The sequence below is a fragment of the Callospermophilus lateralis genome, chromosome 3 (genome assembly GCF_048772815.1).
Source record: "Callospermophilus lateralis isolate mCalLat2 chromosome 3, mCalLat2.hap1, whole genome shotgun sequence".
Classification (NCBI taxonomy): Eukaryota; Metazoa; Chordata; class Mammalia; order Rodentia; family Sciuridae; genus Callospermophilus; species Callospermophilus lateralis.
In genome coordinates, this window is record NC_135307.1 from 64,379,181 (window position 1) to 64,393,789 (window position 14,609).

The 14,609-nt window shown below is 34.6% G+C and overlaps 1 protein-coding gene across 5 annotated transcripts in view; it reads right to left on the reverse strand.

Moving 5' to 3' along the window:
* Positions 1–14,609, reverse strand: part of Gphn (gephyrin) — a 598,126-nt gene that overhangs the window by 31,861 nt on the left and 551,656 nt on the right. For all 5 annotated transcript variants that reach the window (XM_076850343.2, XM_076850346.1, XM_076850344.1 and 2 more), the window contains one exon: positions 2,105–2,192. In XM_076850343.2, the coding sequence (XP_076706458.1) occupies positions 2,105–2,192 (88 nt within the window). The remainder of the gene's footprint in view (positions 1–2,104; positions 2,193–14,609) is intronic.

Consider the following 14,609-nt stretch of genomic DNA (forward strand, 5'->3'; position numbering starts at 1 on the left):
TCTCATTGTAGTTCAGAAGGTAATAAAGACAATTATAAGCTAATAGGGCATACTTTGGCAGGCCCAGGTCCTAAAATCTCTCACTTAGTAAATTAAAGGTGTAAGTATCTAACTGCACAGAATATAACATAAATAAAACCAATATACTTTATTATGTTGGCCTTATTTACTTGTAGTTTATTTGTAAGCAAATCCCTAGGATAACTGACATCTTTGTTAACAATAATGAGGAAGGTTAGGTTCACAAGTGTTCTGTCCTTTCTAAGGTTGAGCCATACTGCCAAGCCTATGTGTGCTATAAGCTTCTTGCCTCTCTAGAAGTACTAGAAAAGACAAACTTTACTTCTGTCAAATAAGTATTATCCCACAATTAAATTCATTAGAAATTAAGACAAATCCTATATGAAACAATCCCTGAAAATAACAAATTTATCATATAAATAATCCTGGCTTCAGGATATGCTCTTGTGATACTGAGAGCATCTCGTAGTAATGAAAATAGACAAGTTGCAAATTATTTTTTATAGTCCGAAGCAACTGGCTCTACTTGGAGCTAAAGACTTCTGGGAGACTTGGAGAAAAGACTAACCCAGCTACCTATCTGAGAATACTTACCTACGCTTCAATATTCTCACACCTGAATGTAATTTGAGATTGTACTCTTGAACTGAGATTCTTTTTTTTCTCTAGTTTTTGGAAGCAAGTGCTGTTCTCAAATACTCTAACACTAAAGTTTATGAATGGAAGTCAGTAATTCCTTGTTCAGGGTGTTGAATTCTGAATTTGCTTTCAAAGCCAATGCTCTCAAATTCTAACATTTGCTCTTAAAGTTCACTGTCTAAAGAGGCAGATTATAAATTTAGGCAGTTTTGTAACTACAGTGAGCAGGGACTAAGAACAAGTGTATAAATGCTAAATATATACTACATGTAAAATACAGCTTAAAATAAATCATATTCTTAAAAAAATATGAATCTTGTTATAATTTTCAGTTTAAGATTAATATGAGATAAAAGAAAACAATGGGAAGGGATTATAAACTATAATATATATTTTATATTTCTGTGATCTGAAATATTTTTGAGCCAAAATATAAGTTGGTTATTGCAGTAAAGAATATTTTACTTTAATAACATTCAGGCTGGGTATGGTGGTGCATGCCTTTAATCCCAGCTACATGGGAGGCTGAGGCAGGAGGATCACATGTTTGAAGCCAGCCTAAGCAATTTAGCAAGACTCTGTCTCAAAATAAAATAAAAAAGGCTGAAAATATAGCTCAGCAAGTGTGAGGCCCTAGGTTCAATTCCCAACATGAGGAGTGGAGACCATTATTCATGCATCCAATAATCATCACAGCTAACACATTTCATTAAGATATATAAACTTAATGATGCCAAAATATTCAAATTGGGATTTTTATAGGACTAAGCACATACCATGTACACATATACTTAGCCCCAAGAAATCATACATATTCATGTATTTATACATATATTCATTACATTATTATTATAAAAAGAAGGGCAAAAGGAATGTTTAGTTTTATCTTTCTTTCACTTCTGGGAAGGTGAGCTAAAGGATCTTGTAAGGTCTGCAATAAATATGTGGTGAGTGAGATATATGGTTGGCTCTAGGAGATTATGTTTTAATTTAAGTGGACGTCTTGGGGTGCAGCTTATAGGTTTAGTGCATACATAGGCCCCAGGTTCAATCTCTAGCACCTAAAAAAAAAAAAAAACCAACTGAGTAGAAGGGAAGACATTGGAGCTTTACCTTGGGCATAAATATCATACAAAAAGGAAGTCCTAATATAGTAAAATTTATGACAACCAAACAAAAAACAGAAGTCTCCAAGGCAAAATAAAAACAAACAAAACCAAAAAACCAAAAAAGCATTTTGCAAGTTGCAAGATTCTCTAGGCTGTCCCTGGGGTATGCTCTCTGACCTATGTGCACTATATTCTTTTTGTAGAGACAAGTAATTTCTGAAGGCCCATGGGCTTTCAGCTTTATGGGGGACTAGTTACAAATACAAGACCACAGTTAAATGACTGTAGGCAAGAATGTTAAAGGGGATAGATCTTTATGAGCCCATTTTTCATACCTTTTCCCCCATGGATACGCCCCCCGATGTGATGATGACATCAGCACGACTGATACCCTCATTCAATGCATTGAGTAAGTCATCTGGGCTGGAAAAAATAAAGACAAATAAATTAATAATACACATTAGATATAGTGCCAACTTAAAACTGAACCACCTTATTCACTGAGTAGGCATTACCATGAGCACAGCAATACATTTTGCATGAAGTGAAAATCAAAAGTGTCTCTGATCAATAGAAGCATTCATCTTACTGTGGAAAAAGGATCTTGTAAATGTTGAAGTAGTGACTACTGGTGCTTTCACAGTGTTTTTATCTCAGCAAGGCTGTCCAATGAGGGGAGCCAGTGTGGTGTTATAGGATGTCGAACAGTTTTGGATTGTCTAGGAATATCCTAGTTTCAGTGCTAAAAGTCACATGTCTTCGCAAATCCCAGGCAAACCAGGATAGTTAGTCATGCTAGATGTTGGAAAGATCCCATAAGTCTCATTAGAGGGAGTGACTTAAGTGAGCCCCTGAGAAATGGACTGGATTTTGATAAATGGGCAGGAATAGGAAAGGGCTTTGTATGCAAGAGGATCTGCACTATCAAGAGCTAGAACAGTGATTAAATCTCTTCTGTTACCTAGGTTGATGTGGATGATGGTTTGACTAGAGTAACAGACTTGACTGGAAATGACTGGTTTAGACAGGGTAAGGTATGATTTTTTTTTGGATTGTCTAGGAATATCCTCACATTCAAGAATAAGGAGTTCATCTAACAGGAAATAGAGGGGGAATCCCTAGAAATATGAAGAGCCCATAGGTATTTATTGGGAAAAGAAAAGGTAGAGAGAAAAAAAAAAAAAGAAAAAGGATAAGGAAGGCAGAGGCTGTAATGAACTTTTTTGAGAGGGTAAAAGTTCAGAGTGAATCTTAGGGATTGATACTAAGCACATTCTTGACTGTCAGCAGAAAAGGCAAGTGCACCAGGTCCTTTGATGACATATATGAAAGGCCTGGGGAAAGAGATGAAAAAGATGAAGGTCCTCATTATTGCATGTTAGGAGGGTTGTAAAACATCCCTATCTTGGGATTCATGAAGTGAAAATAAACAAAATCAGAACTTAATAAGGGACTGGATGGCAGAGCGCAGCTGAAAGGAACTGTTAAACTGTTAAACTGCTTTAAATCCAAATAAAGTTCCTGGGCAATGTGACCTGAACCTAGAATTTCCCTTTAACTGATGGAGTATAGAAAAAGTGTCTTTGAGGACTACATGTTCAGTCTCTTGTTTTTCTGAGAACTTCTAAGATAGAGGAGAGGGTATTTCCCTTTATATTACTTGACTTCTTTTCCCCTTCTCCTCCATAGATATCTAACATGGTCATCTGAAAAGGAAATGATACTGGCTTCTGGTTTTCTAGTTTCTGCTTTTAGTCCCTCTTGAGGCTGAGCTGTATTTTTGCTCTTGAATTCCATGAGATAACTCTCTATCCTCCCATTATCTGAAGTCCCTCTTCTGTAAAGCTAACTTCAGCAGATTGTTTGTTATTTGAAATCATGTGATCTCTAAATGAGACAGCATATGTTTTTCCAAATTTCTCATGACTGTGAAGCTTAATGTCCCTTCACTTTAACGCACAACTTAGTAAGAGAGGAAGAAGGAAAGTCAGGGACTACAGATGGTAAGAACTGTAACAAGAATATCATTTTACTTTTTTATACAGGCATGAGAGAGGGGAGAAGAGGAACCTAATATCTATCAAATACACAACCTTCATAGACTTTATGAGATAAGCTAGTTGGTAGGTGGCATAGCACAGAGATTAGTACCATGGACTCTAGAGTCAGATTGCCTGAACTTGAATTCTGGCACACCACTACTTGCTAGATGTCAAACCTTGGACAAGTTGATTACCTTCTCTTTGCCTCATTTTTCTCTAAGTAAAGTAGAAATAATAGAATTGTTATGAGGACTTAATAGCATAACATATATAAAGCATGTAGAATAGTACCTTGAGCAAATTAAGTTTTAAAGAAAGCATAGAGGTTGCCATTACTATTGCTGTCGAACTGACAGAAGTTGTTATGGTTTAGATATGAAGTATCCTCCAAAAGCTTAAGTGGAGACAATGCAAGAAAGTTTAGAGCTGAAATAATTGGATGACAGCCTTAACCTAATAAGTACATTAATCCACTGATAGGGATTAACTGGGTGATAACTGTAGGCAGGTAAGATGTGGATGGAGAAGGTAGGTCATTGGAAGAATCTCTTTGGGGTACATATTTTGTCTCTGGTGAGCAAAGCTTAGTCTCTCTGCTTACTGATTGTCATGTCCTGAGCAACTTTCCTCTTCCACAGCCTTCTTCAGATGTACTGCCTTACCTTAGGCACAGAGTACTGGAGTTGGCTATCTATGGACTGAGACCTCTGAAACTGTGAGTGCCAAATAAACTTTTCCTCCTCTAGAATTTTGTCAGGTCTTCTCGTTATAGAAGCAAAAAAGCTGACTAAAATAGAAGTTAAGCACATGAACATACACAACAACCTGGAAAAACACAACTTTAGCACCTGGGCAGTTTTTATTCTGGAGAATACCTATAACTAACAGAAGAAAATCTTAGATTGGGATGTAAATACATTCACAGAGTATCATGTGGAAAGTCCAAAGGACAAGATAGGCCACGTCGAGTTTGAGTAGTTTCATTTACTACAGGGTATGAGTAAAATTTCCTTGTCCTTTAGATTGGCATGTCCAAGGGTATACTGGGATTGTTCTGGCTCTGGGAAGTAATCTCCCAAGGAGAAGGAACAAAAGTAAAAGTTTGAAAAATGGCTCACATAAGGTCCAGCCTACCAATATAGGGACCCTTTCGAGTCATTCAGTTAATTGTTTATGCAACCACAAAATTACCCAGCTATTCCCTGAAAGTAAAATCTATGTATAAAATTAGAAACTTTAAAAAAATTCATGATATAGATTTGAAATTAGCTGTTTGGGCAAATATCTAAGAAGAATCATACTGAATTATGGGTATATTGAAAGTATTTTTGAATCAAGTATTTTGAACATATTTCTCTTTAATCCTTTTAATTTTGCTTTAGGGAAAAAGAAAGGCAAAATCAATATATTGTATGAAAGCACTATGTGATATATATATGATAGGTTCCTGAACTCCTTGCCTTTCTGGATCACATTATCATTGAATTGAGCCAAATGAATAAACAATGGAGTAAGTGGGGAAAGCACCATGTAGACTGTGGTTTGGGTGAGTGACTAATGAATATTATCAACAAAATACGATTTTCTGCCGTTACAAAGAAACATTAACTAATTTCATCAAACTCAAAATATATAATTTATAACATCGATTCTATTAGGATTACTGTAAAGCCAATAGAAACAAAGAAGCAATGATATGTATATCATCATGGTACTAGTAGTCTTTGTAGGTGGATAAAGTATGGTTCTTTAGCTGATGATTAGAAATAAATATATTTTTCAGTGATTTTCAAAAATTCATTATTTTCATATTATCCAGAAAGTTTTTTCCTATTTTATAAAACTGTGGAGTCTTCAACTGTCCACATGCATTTTCTAATTTGCAGAAATAAATTAGAAGGGATTTTGTTCATAATCTTTACTATAATATACCATGTTTCAAAGAGTATGCTCAGTGCTACTTTCTACTCTGTGGCCAGCAGATTAATAAAGTCATTGACTCTGAAGTTGGAAAGGTTATCTTGTCCATCATCACAGCTGGGTCTTTTATTTGGGTCCTGCTCTTCTCTGTTCTTATATGTCCCTCTCTCTCTCACTCTACTTTCTGCTACATACTCTGGTGTTTGAGGATCTGGTCAAAAATCATGGGTGCTACAGATGCAGATCTGAAAACACTTAAAATGATCTATAACTTCATTTATGTTGCATACTAGATCTTCACTTATTACTTCATAGTAAATCCATGAAGTAAACTGAGTATTATTATATCCATTTTATAGAAAAAGAAAGTGATATTCAGATAGGCAAAGTAGCATATTAAAATCCAGACAAAGCAGTAAGTGGCAGAACTGGCTAGAATCACAACCTCTACCTCCTCATGTTTGTTTTATTCCCTCGCTAATCAGAAGTGATTGTGCATTTTTTCCCCAGGCATATGATGTGTAATAAAAGCAAGATTCTCATGAGACTGGACCCTTATGTAAGGTACCTTTTACCACTTGTGATCCTCTTTACCACTGTGATGGCATGCATATGAGGTCCAAAGTGCTCTACCAGTTTCTTGAACCCTTAGGGTAAACAGGACTTTCAATAAAAAAAGGAAAACATTGTGAATATAAGAAGCCAAAACTGGAAGCTAGAAGAATAAGTACAACATTTAGTACAGCTCCTAATGAAATAAAAGCCTGGGAGAAGAGATAATTTAACAACAGCAATAATCATAACAACACAAAAAACACTAATGGATATTCAATTTCAACATTAGAAGAGTGTTATAAAACAAAAAAAATTCAAATTTAGTAGATAGAGGTGAGCATAGTCTCCATGGAAAACTCAATTAGTGGTCTAGAAGATCAAGTGTCGTATCTCCAAGGATTGTATAAAAATACAAAAAGATGAAGTCATACAGAAAATAATAAGAAACTTGGAGGACACAGCAAGAGACTGATATAAGACAAACAGGAATAAGGAGAAAAAGAAGGAGGGGAAATAGGAAAATTTCATTTATTTGGAAAGAGCTGGACTTGAAGAATGAAAAGGTCTATAAGTCCAGGTAAGGACTGTGAAAAATTACAAATCTAAGTTCTGATAAAATTTCGTAATTTTAAGAATAACTTTTAAATCTTAAAAAGCTGCCAGATAGAAAGATTGATTAGTAACAAAGGAAAAATGATATTGGCCTTGGGCTTCTTATCTATAATATATAAAACTAGAAAATAGTAAAGTAACATCAACATTTCTCTCAGAATAAAGGTGTACAACCCCCAAATCCTATACCCAGTCACACACCTTCACCAGTCAGGATAGAAGAATATTTGTTAAAATGCAAACATTCACATAACAAATCAAGTAATGTTCTAGAACAGTAATTGTAAATAAAAAAGTGAATCAAAATAGAAATCCCAAGATAGGGGAAGATAGATGGAGAGAAAACAGTACTGAAATACACACAGAGACACATATTCACTCATTTATAAAAATATATAGCTAAATCTAAATGGCTAATGATTGAATAAATTGGGTAGTTATAATTGTGTTTTAAATATGAATTCCTGAAGTTATAGAGATTTACTATAAAATAACACTTATAATAATACTCTAGAATTAAAAACATTCTAAAGCATTTAAATAAAGCATTACTCAGAATTACCTAAAAGTTGAGAGATTGGGAGGATATGGAATGTAAAAGTACTCTAACGTTACTGCCTTATTGATGCAGGGAGTGCACAAGAGAAATAAGTACATCTTGTGAGAGCGATATAGTCAGCACCTTGTTTTTATATAATAGTGAATAAATATATATTTGATTATGAGTATCACTAATTGGAAGGAGAACATGAAGGGAATTAGAAGATATAGCAAGACTTCCAAAATAATAAGGTGATAAAGGATAGCAAGTAGTGTCTGAGTCTAACCACAACAGAGGAAAGGAAAGTTAGAAATAATAAAGTTGCATAATTCATAATAAAAAGTAAGATGGAAGCAAAAAAAATCATGGGCATTATTTATAGCACATTTGGGTAAAACAAAAAGAATTTTATGGGGCTGGGGATGTGGCTCAAGCGGTAGCGCGCTCGCCTGGCATGCGTGCGGCCCAGGTTTGATCCTCAGCACCACATACAAACAACAATGTTGTGTCCGCCAAAAACTGAAAAATAAATATTAAAATTCTCTCTCCTCTCTCTCTCTCTCTCTCTCTCTCTTAAAAAAGAATTTTATGCTAGAGTTACAGTAATTTAAGGCAAATAAAAATTAGATTTTTTGTTTTAATCTCAAATCCCATTTTAATATGCTTTATAAGGGACAGACTTAAGAAATAAAAGACTGAAAATAACAAGCAGGGCAAAAAGTCACGAGGCAAATGTTAATGAATAAAAAAGCGGAGTGCCAATGTTAATGTTAAAATGGATTTTAATGTCAAAAGAACAAAAAAGGATAAAGAGAGTCAACAAATTGTGATAAAAGGTAAATCTGTAAAGTATATCTGTCTTATAGGATGGTCTCATCTCATTTCATCTCGTTTAGGCTTGGTGACTAAACTGCCAAATCTTTGTACACTGTGGCCACTCTGTAAAGGTGTTGAATGAACCCTGAATTCAAGTCAACCTCTCTGTAGTAGCTTTGGGAATAAAGAGTAGTTAGTTATTACATTAGTAACAATATTGTAGAAAATACTGTCTGACCATGGTGCAGAAGATGCTACTTAACATTTACATAATCATGGTTTCTTCTTTGAGAAGATATTAATGCAAAACAGGACTGTGTATTAAAATATCTGAAAGGCTACTATGCAAAGGGCGAGTGAATTTATTTGGTATTGCTTCAAAGGGCAGAGTTAGGATTAATGGATGGAAGAAACAGGAAGAAAGACTTTGGCTCAGTGTCATGAAAAATCTTCCTTTCTAGATAGTCACCCAACAAGAGAATGTGCTGCCTCATGAGGAAATGCAATCTTTTCATTAAAAAACAAATTAAAACAAGGGCATGGGATGTGGCTCAGTAGTTAAGTGCCCCTGAGTTCAATCCCTGGTACCAAACAAACAAATAAACAAACCTCAAAACAAAAACCTGATGGCTACCAGGAAGGGATTTTTCTTAATTTCTCTATTGAGTAAAGGCTGGACTAGTTCATAACAGAAGTTCCTTTTAATTTTAAGATATTGTAAGTCTATAAAAATAATAAAAGTTACATAAACACTATTCTCTTTGCACATTAAGACTGAAGCATTGAGGGATAAACTGATTTGAGCATTGCAATATGATACTATCTTTTAGATCAAACTCTTTTTTTTCTCACTTTGTGAACATTAGGGGCATTCCATTCCGTTATTTGACTTAAGTGAAGGGGAAAAAAAATACAAGTATCTTTTTTTTCCTAAAGTCATGCCATTAATTTTCAACTTGGGAGATGGCTACCAACAAAAGTAACAACCTCGGGCTGAGGTTGTGACTTAGCGGTAGAGTGCTCGCCTAGCACATTCGAGGCCCTGGGTTCAATCCTCAGCACCACATATAAATAAATAAAATAAAGGTATTGTGTCCAACTATAACTAAAAATATATATATTTAAAAACAAAACAAAAGTAACAACCTTCCTAGAATTCTAAGTTAATCCCCATGTCACAGAAGTATAAACTTAATAGTTAGAAAAAGAGAAAGGAGAAGTATATCTCAAAATAAATGTATCAGAGAATGAATGTGGCTTTCTCAAAACTATATGGACTAATCAGTTTCTGTGAAGGAAGAGTATAGTGTTTAGAGACTATAGACAATTTTTTTTGCTTTGCAAATCAGCAAGTCTGATTGCATAGGGAGCCCTACTTCATTAAGAGTTTTTTGCTTTTTAAAATTTGAATCTGCCTTAAATGACTATAATCCTGATTCTGGCATATATTTCTTTTTGCTTTACTATGAAGTCTGCTGCAAAATCCAAAACCAAGACAGAGCATTTACCCAAGTTTAGGATTTGTAAATTTCAGACAGCATATTCAGAACGCAAATGCATTTTTATTTTAAAATATTTAATATAAACACACAGATGGACAACAGCTGCTAATTAGTTTTATGTTTCATCTGTTACACCAACTGTAAGTTGTATCATTTTAAGATGAGTGACGATGACAGTTGAATGGTGAGAAAAATTCTAGGATTTGTAGATTAAGGAATGGTGAACCAGGCTTGGTGACATGTCTGTAATTCCAGCTACTTGGGAAGCTGAGGCAGGAGGATCACATATTTAAGGCCAGCAGTTTAGTGAGACCCTATCTCAAAATAATTACAAAGGGCTGGGGGGTGTAGCTCAGTGGTAGAGTATCTTTGGGTCAATACCCAGTTCCAAAAAAAAAAAGAAAGAAAGAAAAAAAAAAAAAAAGGAACAGTGACAGTTAATCATTTGAAGATAACAAAAAAGCTCAGGATATATATTAATTCTTCAAAGGTCAAGGATAAATTCCTCAATTACAAAATTTTCTGTGTGTCTTCTTCATGTATGGAATAAAACTATACTATATATAATCATCATTTTGTCCTTCATCAATTCTGATAGATGTTCTTGTGCTAAAGAGTCATATAAAGAAAAAAGAGAATATGGTTCCAGTTTGAATTTTTAAAAAATTTTTTATTTAAAAATTTTTTTTTAATATTTATTTTTTAGGTGTAGATGGACACAACACAGTGCCTTTATTTTTATGTGGTGCTGAGGATCAAACCCAGGTCCCACCCATGCTAGGGGAGCGCTCTACCGCTAAGCCACAATCCCAGCCCTCCAAATTGAAAATTAATAAACTAGTGTAAACAACATTTGAAAAAAAAATTTACAAATGAATAAGCAAAAATAATATCATTAATTAAATTAAATTATATAAAAATTAAAATGAAAATACAAATGGTGAGACAAAATGATCAGAATTGGTTTGGGACAATTAAGAAAGGCTTTCTGGAGGATATTACTTTTTATGAGGTGAGGGTAGGAAAATAATTTCTAGAGGTACAGTAATACCTAGAGGTTATTATTAGAAGAAACGGAAATATCAACTATAATAGCATTTTTTTTAAGGATTAAGAAAGGCAACTGTAATAACCACTAAAAAAATCTTTCATAGTATGAAGAAGCTCATCATTAAACATAAGTTTGTTAAGGTAGGAAGAATATTCTTTGTTTTTTTTTTTTTTTTTGAGAGAGAGAGAGAATTTTAATATTTATTTATTTATTTATTTTAGTTTTAGGTGGACACAACATTTTGTTTGTATGTGGTGCTGAGGATCGAACCCAGGCCGCATGCATGCCAGGAGAGCGTGCTACCCCTTGAGCCACATCCCCAGCCCTATTCTTTGTTAATCAAAAAAAAAATGAGAGACATTTGCTGACAAAGTGATCAGAAAATAAATCTATTATTTTGATTTAAAAATTAAAATTTTGTATTTTGAGCACAAAAGGGTGTTTATTCCATAAGGAAAGCAGGCAGTTATAAAGACCAATTAAATTAAAGTCTAATTTCTCTCTGATGATTAGAAAATTCCTTTAAGAACATTAGGAAATAAGCACTAAGAAGTTAGGACACATTTGGTTCAAAAATTGGAAATTGTAAAGCACTGGGCTTTGCCCATGTAATCACCATACTGTTAAGTCTATCTTGGTAATTTCTGCTAAATGTGCTAGTTTTGTAGGAACTCAATTTGCTATCTCAGTACTTGTTAATCTTCTACTTCATGCTTTAATGTGAAGAGGCAGCTTCACAAATTGGCAACGTTGAGAGCAAGCAATTCAAATTCAGAACACAAGACTATGACAGAGGCAAGCAAACCAAGAATGATTTGAGTGGGGCAGGCTTTTGTTTTTCAGAAGGGGGACCCTTTTTTTAAATTTCCCAGTTCTTCAGGTCTTAAAAGGCTATAAGGTCCAAGTCAGCATTTGGTAAGCTGTATTAAAGCTGAAGTAGAAACACAATTCAATAGTCACAGTTTTAGGAATGATTTAAACTCAATTAATGCTGAATTTTATTTTTAAAAAAGTTCCTCAAGTGGATTCTGTATATTTGGAGCATGATTACCACTTGTTACATTAAAGAGGTAAATGTGTAAGATTTAAGCCCAAGAGAGAAGCTCCGCAATATTTAAAATAGCCTTCTAAATCCATTTTAATTTTCACTTCTTTCTTTCTCCTAAGATCCTTTTCTTCAGAAATATAAAACAAGTCATTCCAGTCACAAAACTTTTGCGTTGTGCAATTTTCAGGGATTCATTTTGTTAGGTTCAGAGACACCCAGATGGCAGAAACAGAGTATTAGAAAGAAGGTGCTGTAGGAAAAGACAAGGAGACAGTCCTATCCCTGTTTAAAATAAATCCCATTATCATGACAACTGAGGACTTATCACCATTACAACTCCTGCCATAGGTTCAAATTTTAAAATGACCAATGGGAGTAAAATGGCAGTATTCTAGTTACGTTTTCTAAAGTAAACAATGGGGGAACTGGAAAGTATTCTAATCAGGTATCATATGACAGCCAATGAGAGAAAATGGGGTGAGATCTTTAATATGATCTGTATAGGGAAGAGAATGCCCCATAGTTCAGGATACAAGACCCAGATTTCCAAACATTGAGGTTTTGAGCCTCTCTATTTTGCTCGCCCAATATGCTTTACCTAACAGAGTGCTGTCTTCACCTTCAAGCCTATATAAGGGCTCAGGAGGCTGGGGTAGGAGGATCTTGAGTCAAAGCCAGGCTCAGCAACTGGGAGGCATTAGGCAACTCAGTGAGACCTTGTCTCTAAATATAATACAAAATAGGGCTGAGGATGTGGCTCAGTGGTTGAGTGCCCCTGAGTTTAATCCCTGTTACCAAAACCAAAACCAAAACCCAAAACCCAAAACTAATCAGAGATGCACATATGTCCAAATGACCAATATCTTGAGTAAATTCTGGCCTCACTGGATTAGCTGGCACATATAGTATTCTGTACTTATATATTTATCCAAATTTCCTCCTTTGTCTTAGACTCTTGCCCCTGTAATAGCTCATGCTGCCTAGAAGGACAAAAAGGAGGCTAGTAGGTTACTGAACCAGTCACAGGAAAAAGAAAACTAGGACATCTATGATCTCATATTCAAGGTAGCTAGAAATGGGTTGGCCAGTGAAAGAATATAAACTCACAAAAATCTGTGACAATTTGGAATATCTGTGCTTGACTAGTTTCACATTCAGGGTAGAGACATAAGATTTGGGAGTCCTTGGCATAAAGAAACAGAAGGACAGAAAATTATTGGTGAGCCATGGGAAGAGTTATTTTTAGGGAATAAGCATAGGAAGAATTATTTCAAAGTCAAAAGAAACAGACTGCAAATGGAGAATAAAGATGGGGAAAGAATGTTGTTAGAGGGGGATATAAAATTGTGGCAAGAGGCCTAATAGCTGGTTTTGTGGGCATTTAGTTTGTGTTTATAGATACCATTTCAACAAAGTATTGTTATTCAGATGAAGATAAATCAAAGCTGACATCATTCTGTGGTAAAAGTCACAATTTCTGTTAATTTAATCTTTCTTTTTTATTGGTGGGGACTGAACTCAGGGGCACTTAAACACTGAGCCACTCCCCAGCTTTTTCTTGTATTTTATTTAGAGACAGGGTCTTGCAGAGTTTCTCAAGGCCTTGCTAAGTTGTAGAGGCGGGTTTTGAACTTGTGATCCTCCTGCCCCAGCTTCCTGAGCTGTCAGGTTTACAGGCATGCCCCACCAGGCCCTGGCTAATCTCTTTATTTTTAATTCTACTTTCAAATATGATATTAAGTACTGGGGAACTTTCTAAAATATTTTTACTATTAGGCTATAATTTCTTAGTGGTAAGATCTATGTTTATTTATTTCAACTTCGTATCTTCAATATGAGTTGGCTTAGAATTCATGTTAAACACATGATTGAATTTATTATATCTTTGCTTCTTCCTGCAATCAATGGATCAGCAGTTTGGTATCAACTGGAAGCTTGTTAGAAATGCAAAATCTTAACCCATCACAGATTTGTGAATCACAATCATCATTTTCAATAAGATCTCCAGATGATTCTCAGAGGAATCAGTACTTACTGGTGACTGAAAAAACAGTGAATAAATAAATTGTATTGGTCTTATTTCCAGTCCCCTTCATCATAGCTCATGTGATGCATCTCAGTTCAATTATCTTTCCAAAATAATCATTTATTATGTCATTTTTGCTAAAAAAAAAAGCCTCAAATTTGACAGAATTGGATAGTTCTGCCTGGATTGCAAAGTCTCAAATTTTTACTATATTTACCTGCATTATCCTTCTACTAAAACTTCCTGTTCTAATCATTTGAACTGATCTGAGTAGATACTTATTTCTTCTTCTCCATATTTATTTGGTTCTACTTCTCTATTTTTGATCATTCAGTGTTCCCTATTTGGATTAACACCTCATCTTTTCCCATCTAAATCTCACTCATTATTCTAATCATAGCTAAAACTGCACCTTCATAAAAACCTCTGACCACTCCAGCCCATAGTGCTACTACTCTTCTGACATATAATATCTTGGCTTCATGATGATAGCAGAGAATTGTGGACTGTTAGTCCCAAGAAATTTAGATTCCATTTCTACCTCTGCCACTAACTAGCTGTATAATGCTGAGTAAGTTATTTAACATGTCTGAATTCCAAGATTTGCCTTTTTAAAGAAAAGAACTAGGAATCCCAACAGTATTATGTTCCATATAGTGTGTGAAAATATAATTTGGGGAATGTATTTTAATATACACATAATATTTGTAAATGAATGCTTTTCAAA